General features: G+C 36.4%; 1 protein-coding gene across 1 annotated transcript in view; it reads right to left on the bottom strand.

Annotated features, from left to right (window-relative positions):
* RP1 (RP1 axonemal microtubule associated) overlaps positions 1 to 12,092 on the bottom strand; it is a 333,216-nt gene that overhangs the window by 131,734 nt on the left and 189,390 nt on the right. Inside the window, exons 19-20 of the mRNA XM_057303012.2 lie at positions 4,644 to 4,843; positions 374 to 460 (exon numbers count right to left, since the gene is read on the bottom strand). Coding sequence (XP_057158995.2) covers positions 374 to 460; positions 4,644 to 4,843 — 287 coding nt within the window. The remainder of the gene's footprint in view (positions 1 to 373; positions 461 to 4,643; positions 4,844 to 12,092) is intronic.

Genomic DNA, 12,092 nt, shown 5'->3' with positions numbered 1-12,092 from the left:
ACAGTTCAACTTACAATTTCTTGAGGTTATGATGGGTTTATTGGGAAGTAACCCATCATAAGTCAGAGAGCTCTGTATGACCTATGATGGGTTACAGCTTTTATTGAATAGATGTCGCTTTCACGCCATCATAAGTCGAAAAATCTTAAGTCAAACCACAGTAAGTAGAGAACTATCTGCTATGTCAGTGGCATTAAATTCATTTTTGACTTAGGATATCTTTTATTTACCATGAGTTTACAGAGACATAACCCCACTGTAAGTCAAGGAGCATCTGTAATTAGGAAAATACCATTTTCACTGCTTTACATAGCCAGCTTGCTTCTTTTCATCAGAGAATAACTATGAAGAAAAAAATAAGTGACATGATTACCCTCTGCAAGTTCCACTCGGGTTGCTCACTGGTTCCATCATGTCCTATCCTTATCTTATATATGTTTCCAGTGTTTCTTATTTCAACCTGAATGAAATGCAAAGGAGAAAAAAATTATCAGAATTTTTTAAATTAAGCACATTAAAAAATTCTTTCTTTTTACACTAAATGCATTTTTTGTTCCTAATAGTTAAAAAGCTCTCAGAAACTCTTTCAGAGTCTAGAAATGAAATGCCCTCAAGAAGCAATCAGTGAACCTCACAGACACAGAGTATGAGACAGAAATATCATGAGACTTGACTAAAAATATGCAGAAGGAGTCAAATGAGAGAACAGGATGAAGAACACGCATATGCTCAGTTCTCTGACTACCACACATTTCTCACTGGAAGCCAACACTTTCTGAGTTCCAATGACAGAAAGACGGGCTTGTATTTTAAGAAATTAAAAAAAACAATTTTCACCAAAGAAAAGCTAAATATGGTGATTTCTACAAGCTTAAGAAAAGTGTGAGTCTAGAACTTCCTTGTACTCTGAAAATCCTGTTGTCTTTGATGATACCTAGGTTAAGATATAGATGTTCTACGTTCAAGGAAGAGAAGCAAACCTGCCCACAGAATATGGGTGCTGATTTAGTTTTTGATGTGGCCCAAGAGTATTTGTTAATCCAGGTAGCATTGTGGAGAATTGGCTTTGGGAATCACTTTTAGCTCAACTGGAAGCCTGGCTGTTGCAAACGGAGTAAAATATGTTTTTGTAAACTGAGTAAAGTGTGTTTTTTTTACTTCTCTTTTCTTCAATTTCTTTATCTGTTGAATGGTCACATAATGCTTTCTGCATAAAATTTTCAGTTCAACTAAATAAATGTATATTAAAACAATAAACAATGTGCAAGTCCACAGGTATGCGAAGATGAAAATGGCACAATCTCTAACTTGGAGAAATATACAGACTAGCAAGGGAGACAGACTTATAAGCAGATATTTTTAGTATAATAAAATATGTCCAGGACACTGAACTGTGAGGATTTTTTTTAATGTAATATACCACCTTATTGCTTAATGGCTTCAATAATAGCCATTGTTATTATTTCTACTACAGGCACCAATCTACCTCTGCAGACTAGAGATATAAAGAGGCAGGCACTTGCATATTATGTCTGACTAGACATTGCCTACCTATGGACTAGACCCTGAAAGAGCTGGGACAGTCAAATCACCCAGAAACTATCAGAACTCCTTTTTCATACCCAGTTCCCACGCTTAGAATTCTTTTTTTTAAGTGCCCACCACCACTTTCCCCTACAGACTGCAGCAGCTAGAACAGACCTGGGCCTGTTTCAATACCAGGTCAAGAGAAATTATGCTGTTCTCAACTGGGAAGAACGAAAATAGGGATGTTAATCCCCAACAGCCAATTTTCCCCCACTTCCTTATTCCCAGAGCTGGTTTCAGTGGCAGAACTCAGAGGCTAGCTCTTCCTCCCAGAGGAAGCAGGAAGTTATCCTCCAGTTTGAGGCTAGTTTGTCTCTAAAAGGTAAACCACACTTTAAATATCCTTTCATTGTCCCAAGAATCTATTAGCACTTAAGTGTAAACTTCCTTTCTCCACAATTTAAGTGAAAACAATAAAGGGATATCTGAACAGTCTGGTTACCCAGCATATGTGACTTGACACCTATCTGTCTGTTAAGGCAGAAGAGCAGAACTAACTGCCACTCAGGTCTGTGCCAGCCAGGGGGGAAAGACTTGACATGCTTGTCCCTTCCAATCCACACAGTCACCCTGTGAAGGGTAAGGCTCTTTTAAGTGTCTACTTTAAAAGATGAAGAAATTCAAACAGGTTAAGTCATTTGTCTAAGGATACACAGCTGGATACACAGAAAGTTCCAAAAGTAAAATTTGAACCCAAGTTTAATAAAATATCCCACATTGTCCTCAAAAATGGCTATATGCTCACTTCAGGACTGGAAAGAAGGAAAAGAGAATGAAAGACAAACTTATAAGTGGCAAATGATGCCAATGAAAAGGAACAAGGGAATCAATACCCACAGAGGAGAGAGTGTAGAAATGTGTCAATTCATTCTAATTTAGGATTCTCAAACTATCATAAGACCCCAGTCTTATGAGTGCCCATTAACCCCTAGGCCAGTGCTTCTCAAACTTTAGTGCACACACAGATTACCTGGGGATCTGGTTAAAATGCAGATTCTGATGCAGTAGGTCTGGGATGGGAACCCAAATTCTGTGTGTTTAACAAGATCCCAGGCAATGCCCATCCTGCTGGCCTGGAGTCCACAAGACTCTACACTCCTGGGGGCTTCCATGTGTAGACCCAATCTCCACCACTGAGGTAATCATCTAGAGCTATTCACACTTCACAGTAAATGACAGAGGCCAGTAGAAAACATATCCTGAGCCATTTACCAGCAGAGGGAGTCCTTGGTGCCTGTAATCTGTCATCTGTAGAGCACTTCCCATCTACCAGGTGCAGCGCACGGCACACACCTTCCCAGGCATTCTTTAAACTACACAGCAAGGCTTTTAAGTGAGTATTATTACCCACCTTGTACTAAGTAGGATACTGAGGATTAGTAAGGATAATCAGTCTATTTAACGTCACAGAACTAGTGAGAGGGTGATTTGAACCTGGTCTCTGACTCCAAGGCTTCTGTTCTTAACCAGTTTATAAGTTTTACCATATGTCAATAGGATTCCTTTTTTAATTTATACACATTTTCTCTTTTTGTCATCACAATACCTTAAAATTTAGAAAGAAAAGATCTTATTGCCTGTATTCTATACATAAAGATAGTGCTGGCCTGGAGAAATTAAGTGGCATGTTCAAGGTCACATAACAAACATGTGGGAAGCAAGGACTCCAATCTAGCTCACCCGATTTGCAGTCTAGTGCTATATTCAGGATTCTCAACCTTGGTTGCACTTTAGAATCACTTGGGGAACATCTAAAAACCTCAATACCCAGACTGTACCTCAGGCAAATTAAACTAGAATTTCTGGAGGTGGAATCAGGCATCAGTAGTTTTTAAAGCTCCCTGGGTAATTCCAATGTGCAATCAAGACTGAGAATCTATACCATCCATTCCAAGATTTGACCCTAAGTAAATTTTTCAGAAAAACATTGATAGGATTTATCAGCATATAAATACATATACCACAAGGTATATTATGAGAAAATTAGACTTTTGTGGGGTGACTTAAGGATCTAACCATACATACACATTCTGAATTCTAAACAATTATCTTCAAATAATCTTTTGAAATATGTATTTGTATAAGGTATGGCTGCCTGTGCAAGGAGCCAAAGTGCTCCTCCACAACTGCAGACAACTGCTTTTCTTCAGCAAAAATTAACTTTAATGATTACAAAAGTAGAATGACAGGCTCAGGTCTAAGAATCTAGAAACCATTTGAGTATTAGTGATTGCCAGGTACTGTAGCCCCAAATAGCCTTGGGTTCCTGGTGACATGAGTTGTCCTCAATCATTCTCTATTCTCTAGCCAGCCTTAGGATGCAAAAGGAATACCCTCCAGAGAAAATGACTGCTATTTAACAGTACACCAAAGAGCCACACAGCTTTCACAGGCAGTGGGGCTGGAAGGGTGGATTAGTGAAGTGGAATGTAATTGTCCTAATTGAAACTTGGCCAAAGCTCTGAGGAACAAGGAGAGGCAACCAGCTACATGCAAACTTAAGCAGTCCAGTGTTCTCTGACTCTAAGAAGTAAAGGAGAGAGAAATTAGAAATGGGCATGGGCAAAGCTTCAAAACATGGCCTGTGAAGATGCCAAGGAAATGATTTCATTCTCAAGACTTTTTTAATTAAAAAGATGAAAAATAATTTTATAAAAAGAAAATAATTTCAGACCTGTATAGCTCAGCTGAGCAACATCTATAAGTATATGCAAGTATATAAAAGAAGAGTTTTCATTACCAGAATAATCTCTATACAGCTTATAAGCCGGTTATAAATTGAGTTGAAGTTGACAGTTTATAGGGCCAGTTTCAAACCCATGGCCTAAAATAAACTGTCTTTAAAGAAAGCAAATTTTTCTACAACTTTCCTTGCTTGAATAAGATATGTGAGCAAAAATATTTCCTTTGATTGTTACAATAAGCATTATTAACTTACAGGCATTCTAAAAGACCAGAGGTTCATTTTATATAGGAGACACACACACACACACTTCTACATTACAGAAATGTCTTTGAAATGTTCACAGGAAAATATTACTGCCAGTGTTGTTTACCTGAAACTCATCCTCGTGTCCTGGAAGGAAGAGCTGCTCTGAGCTGTCCTTGCGAAGACTTATTGGCCCAGTGACTCCTTTATCTCCATACACCCAGAGAGTGACATTGGCTTGAGTTCCTGTATTTCCTGTCAGCACTAACACCTTCCATTCATCTTCTGACAGAAGAGTCTCACTACTTTGGAAATGTCTGATTTCTTCTATGGGGGAAAAAAGCATTAGTGGCAGATCAGATACAACATCAGGCTGACAGAATCCTTTGTCACACTGGAGCCAAAGGACATGAAAACTGGGCAGGGTAGGGTGAGGCAAGCAGGAGACACTGCACTGTGAAGACTCCAGGGAGCTGATTTGAGCTTGTCTCCTCACAGCAAGGTTCTGGTCAACTGAAACTCAACCACCGAAGTAAACTGGATTCGAACAATAAACATCTGACCTACATGGCAATCTTTCACTTATCCTCAATGCTATAGCACAGGAAGGCAAACTGGAGTTTCTGTCCCATGTCCACAGATTTTTCATAAAGCTGCCTGCTTGACCTACATATTTTATATAGAACTACCACCATATAAAGTAACAAAAAAGGGGAATTAAAACATGTTTTCACATAAGATAGGTAAGTGGCAAATTGAGGGCAAAGAAAAATTTTCTGAAATATTTCTGAAAAAATTAAAAAATACCTTACTGGCATGGGCAATGGAAAGGATTTGGAACTAAAGAGGAATTTTCACACATACAAATGGTTCCTGAGGTGCTCAGAGCAGTTGTCCATGAGAGCAGGGATGCAAAGCATTTGTGTTTCACAATGCATCCTCTAGCAACCAGCAGTGCCCAAACACAGTCACTCCTGTTTGTAAAGAATGCCATGACATCCCAAGCTAGAATGGCTGTCTTCTTCACACTCCCTTTCACCTGTGGTCTCATCTGAGGAGATACTGGGCCAGACAATGCTGAGGGCATCTCCCATGCTACTCTGCACGGGTTGTCTGAAAGTACCCCAAATGCACTTTAATTCTTAACTGATATTTCCACTTTGAAATCTTATATACCCAAGATGATGAGGTAAAAGTTCTTCATGTCAAATGGTTAAAAGGTAGCCAGAGCTCATCTCCTTCCTTTAATTCTGTAACTTGAAACTATAGGCAGCCCTCGGCAGCACTTAGGATCTTACCAACAATGATGACAAGTCTAGAAAATAAGAAATTCTTCCTGCTAAGCTAAAATGAACTAATTTTAAAATAAAAACCATGCAAAAATATATAAATAAAAACAAATGCTATGAAAGAACTGACATTCATTTTTAAAAGTTTCTTTCTCTAGAATGTGCTGAGTAATCTCTGTCAGTATAACAGCTCCGGGTAATCTCTGTCTGTGGGAGTGACTGAACAATTTAATTGTTTTTAAGCTCCTATTATATGCAGGGTTCTGTGTTGCATGTTTCATATGCATTTCTCATTCAATCCTCATTCCAAACTCATAAGGTGAGTCAAATTATGATGCTCATTTTAAGAAGAGGAAAAGAAGCAGGGAAGTTAAATAATATAGCCAAGTCACATAATAAGTAAACTATGGGATGTTTAACTGCAACGCACCTGCACTTAAACAAGCTTGATAGGCATTCCGTGTTCACCTAAACATAATTCACCAGGATGCAGCAGTGCTGCTAGCATCTGAGGTTTTCTTCTGCGCTGCACACTACCCTAAGCACTTAACATTCATCATCATGTTACTCTCACTCAACCCTCATACTACTCCTGTGAGGTGCTGTCCCCTATTAAGCAGATGGACAGACTGGGACTCAGAAGTGAAGTGACTTGCCCAGAGTTACACAGGAAGTAACAGGGAACTAAACTTCAAACCCAGGCAGAGCAAGTGTGAATCCCATGACATTTACATCAGAAGTAGCTGACCCAGAAATGATCACAAAAATTGGTCCAATAAAATTTTATGACATGATCTAATTTTCAAAACTCAGTGTTACATGTGAACATTTGGCCACTGTGCCTGACATTTCTAGTCAAACACACTTGGAATTTCCTCAGGCCCAGGCAATTGCATTACCAGATCTCTACTGACAAAGACTCCACAGCACATTCATGAGTTCCAGAGAGAAACTGGTGATCCTAGGTCAATGGCGGACATTTTAGGATGTCGATCATTCACTTACTTACTATCTTATGGATATCTTATTCATCTAAAAGAATCACTTTCACTCAACTCAAGAAAACTTTAGTTCCTATTATTTGCTGGGCATTGTGTTAGGCTCATTGCTCTCATAATAACAGAACTGATGAAAAGTTTGAAAGATAACTAATGAGAGTCTCACCCTGGAGATACATGCTATCCAGTGGTGAAAACAGACATATAAATATCTGGATTTCAAACATTCAAATACCTTCATGGAAAACAAACAAACAAATAAAAAACTACTGAAAAGTTCAGGTGTAGCGGAGGGCAGGAAGTGAGTAATTGAGGAGTGGGCAGAAAAGGCTTCACAGAGGAAACCTTAGTGCTGGATGTAGGAATATGGCTCAGAATTTCGCAGAAAGACAGGAAGAGCATTCTAAACAGAGGGGACAGCATTCCCAGCATGTGCATGGCTTGCAGCAGCAGGCATGCTGGAAGAACTGCAGGTGCCAATGTTCAGCTGAACATAAGATATTATGTGTGAAGAGGAGAGACAGAAATGTGAGGATCGTGGAAGGCACTGGCCAAGCTGGAAGGGAGTTGGCAAATCCTTTTGCAAGCAACAGAGAGCCAGTCACAATTTTAAAGTATGGTGGTGGTCTGAGCTAAGTATTAGAAAGATCGGTCTGAAACAGGGTGAACTGTAGCAGGGACAGACTGAGGTAAGAAGGCCAGTGAACAAACAATAGACACTAGACAGTGAACAAACATACAAAGAAACAAACTCTGAAATGAAATCAAGAGACCACAGTTATTTAGTCTGAATTTTTTTTCCATGTCCGTGCATGAATGAACACAAATCTATGTGTGTATGTGTTCAGCTTGTTTGTTTGATTTAATCTGCAAATGAGTTGACAGCCTCTAAGGCCCCTTATTCCTGCATTAACATGTTCTTGCATCATTTGCACAAAAATAACACATTGTCAGGGTACACTCATATTATAAAAATTGATGGCTAAATATGATATAATCTATAATGCAGAATGATGTATTAAAGTTTGTACTGTTATCAATTAAATATGAACACCATGTAATACCATGATCTTTTGGAAATGAACCAACGTCCATTAGTCTCAGACTATAAATTTCTGCTGAGAACTGAGAACCATAAAAGCAGTTGCTTTTGTTGACCAGAAGTTTAAAATACTCTAAGCTAGGAGAATATTTAATGGGGACCCTGGATTAGTCAATAGACTCCTTCTCGGTCACCCTGAATAAAATCTGTGGTACCTAAGATTATTCAGATGACTCAAAAACATGCCCTGTGAGGGTGACTGAACAATTTAATTAAACACCAATCAGGTTGACTCAGACCAAAAAAACAAAAAATGTTAATCTACTTTGTGTTGCTGCTAGTCCACTGAAGCTCTAGTGGAAAAAAATAAATTACTTGTAGAAATAAGTAATAAACTAGCTGATTCTAATAGTTCATGGGTTGATTAAAGTTAAGGTCAGCATAAAGCATGAATTACCATCAGAGTGTGGCCATAAAAGGACAGATTTTATAGCCTCTATATGCTATTCCAAGATAGTATTTGAGAAAGCTGATTTATTCTAACATGTCATTGAAAACAACTGAAAACAAATGTGTCCTAATATCTGATAGTGTAATATCAGATATTTAAACCCTAATTTCAAAACATATAATCTGAAAAAAATAAGACAGTGAAAGCATCCCCCTATAGTTATCTTGCAATAGATGAAATCTATTTCTACAAAATTAACATAGTCTTGTTTTATTCATAAATTTTCAGTTTCTCAATTAAGGGATACAAAACACAGGATGCACAAAGCTGGTAGAGATAACTAACACAGAAAACAGGATCAAATAATCAAAGGCATCCTAACATGCTTGCCCATTGGATTAATACCAAGAAGATAAAAACTAACCAGGATCAAGGTAAAGGTCTGTGTCTTGGTTGAAAGATCAGTTATATGTTTTACACTGAAAGGATATTATTAATAAAATATCCTAATAATCTTAATATAAACCAGAAATGCAATAAAAATGCCCAAAACATGTATTCCAAGCTGAGACTGTATTAACTGATGTATAAGGTCACATAAAAGGAATACCATTATTCTAAACTGTTCAGATTATATGAGAAGACAGGTTCCTACTTGGAGATTCACACTTTAAGAGAAATATTCATAAAGGTGAAGAGTCTAAAACCATATATAAGAAGAAATTATTAAAGCAATATATTTGACACAGATGAGAATATACTAAAGAGAAATACTAAGAATCCACTTTTGGTATATTTATATACATATAAGAAGAATATACTAAGAGAAAATGAGAATATACTAAGAAAAAACAACAATGGTTGTTTTATAGAAGAAGATATTGACTTTTTTATAGGCCAAAAGAATTTATGGGTAGTTTTTCTGCTCAACACTTGAGGTACTTTCAAGTGATTAGGATTATCTGAAATGGAATGGCTTATTTCTGCACTCTTCCTATGAACCTCTATGTTGCTTATGATGTGTCAGAGGTCCCTTCAAATCCTCAATCTATGATGAACGAAAACTTACACTACCTTTACAATATATAATTTACAACAGCACAAGCATTAAAAAAATAAAACTATACTTCACTCTGGATGCCAAGTGCTATTTTTTATATTAAAAAGGACACAAAAATTACAACAAGAATAACCATTAATATAATTCATTATCTTGTAATTCCATTTATGGGAATTATTCTAATGAAATAATATATAGATGAGCATCCATTACAAATTATAATAAGAAAATAGGTAAATATGTTATGCTACATCAACAAAATGGATTATTTGTAGTTATTAAATTTTATTTAAAATATTTATTATGAAAAATTCTTTAATGATTAGTACCTTCTATTAACTGAGAAGGTTACAAAATGATATATTTAATATAATCTACAAGTGTATATACATACATATATGCACAAGTATAAATAGATTTTAAAGTGCTCTTTGGGGGAGTAGTAAGTTGATATAATTTTAAGATTTTCCTGTATGCTTTATGTGTTCTACTTTTTTTCGGAATGAAATTATTTTTAGTCAAACATGACTACCCAAGATTTTTCAGAATTTACTGACTGCTGTTTTTAAGGAAGACTTCAACTTAATAATAGATTTTTTTCTGCCCAGGTTTATTTGTTTTTAAAGTATTGGCACCTAAACATATTTAGGAAAGAAAATGCCATGGCTGAGACTTTGGCACAGATTAGGATTTGCCTGGCAACACTGTAGAACATGCCACCACAAACAGATGATGGACTGGCAGGATGGCTGCACTGCACTGTTCAAGTGCCCATGCACAGAGACAGGCGACTGGAGCTGAGACCTGCATAACATTCATCTTCCTGGGTCTTGATTTTCTCATTTATAGAAATAGGTAGTTGCCGGAAAGATATCTAAGGGCAATTTCAGTTCAGAGCATCAAATCATAAGTCTTCTCTTTTTATATTCGGTTTGAATGTGTTTAAATGCAGTGTTTCCAAACTTAAAATTATGCAGAAGTAATGTATATTCTCACTTAAATAATTTTTAAAATATGGCATTTCTGAAGTATTTATGAATAATATAGTGTCTTATATTTGCTTTAAAATAATTAAATAAGGACATTGTAGGGCATAGCAGGAAGGACCATAACTAAGACAGAACTACGTCTATGTTGATCATTGTTGAAGCTGAGTGATGGGTACGTGGGGGTTCATTTGTCCATTATCTCTACCTTTGTATGTGTTTAAAATTTTCCATAATAAAAAGATTATTCTAAAAAAATAAGATTCCTTCCTCAACCCCCCCACCCTAACAAAATTAATATCATAATGCAGTTTAGACCTAAATGAAAGCCTTGCAAATTTAATGACACTATATCTCTACTTAACTACTACAAAATAACTATTTATCATATATGTGCTATTTTAAGTTCTAAATCCTCTTGCCCCTTTGATGTAGATGAGAAAAGTTCCATCTTTCTTCCTAATAAATAAGCATTTTGAATGAAGACAGAACAGTTTTATTTTGTCTATAATTTCTCATTCCCAAAACTATACATCTTGCCCTATCCCAAAAGTGGATGGACAAACATAGTCTCATTCTTAAGGAACTGATATTTGGTTTTAGATATCTTTAAAAGTAGAAAATAAGTTTTCTAAAGTGTTTTTCAACTAACATATTTTAATATGAATGGCTAATGCAACCCAAATCTGTCTTGACAGCTAAGCTGCAAAACCAAGAGGAAGGTATTTCTTGCAAGAAGCAACTTTTTAACTATTGCAGTCCTTTGATAGAGGTAGAAAAAAGACAACTAAAGGGAATCATGATCTAATTACTCAGTAACAGATGAGAGAGAGACTTCTAGGGAAATATTCATACATAAAGACATTTTTTCCTCACTTAAAATTGTGGGTGCTTATAAAACCACTCCCACTGCAATCAGAGAAGGCAAAATTTAACCATATCATGGGCATTTTATAAGTGGCATTTGCCTTAGAGGAGCTTCATCATCTGGACTTCCCAGATTTCATATCCAGGGCCAAAATCTGTGACAGGTCAAAGTTTTAAAAAGTTCATGAAGAAACTGAGCTCAGTCTCCATTTTCTCAGTCTTTGGCCCACTCTCCATTTCTGCTGTATTGCCATTAACCACAATGAAGAACTTATAAGTCTTTTTACAATTAATTAATGACTTAAATTTTATTTTGTGTCTCATATGCCCTGGATATTTCCTTCATCTCAATTATCAGGTTTTAGCCTTCCATTTTTGTGTGATTGTTTAATGTTTATCTGAACAGCTCACCTATCAAATTCAAGAGGGTAGAGACCAAGTCTGTTTTACCTATAACATCTGACATTTAATGGGCACACAATTCATATTTAATGTTGAATTAAACGAAATAATTATTTGAAAAGGTCTATGTTTATCATGAAGCCTAATTTTGTCATTTTTACAAATTACTTGGCCAGCCTCAGTAAAAAAAAAATCCTTAAAAATTTCACAATGGTAACATTTAAAAAATATTTTTGCCAGAACAAATTTTCATAAGACATATAGAAGGTTTTCTCATAAGCATTTTGCCACTCATTAAAAAAAGTATCTATCCCCCAGGGATTTCGGCTAGCATGCTATTTTCAACCAATTCAAATTTTACTTGAGGTGGCCATCCCTGATTTAGATACCATTACTTCCTGACACAAGACTGAATTCTGCTGTGAGAAATTTTAACTAAGCACATATTTCTCATTCAGTGTGATTCTTCACACTGCTCCAT

The sequence above is a fragment of the Pan paniscus genome, chromosome 7 (genome assembly GCF_029289425.2).
Source record: "Pan paniscus chromosome 7, NHGRI_mPanPan1-v2.0_pri, whole genome shotgun sequence".
Classification (NCBI taxonomy): Eukaryota; Metazoa; Chordata; class Mammalia; order Primates; family Hominidae; genus Pan; species Pan paniscus.
This window is presented reverse-complemented; position numbering and strand designations above follow the sequence as displayed.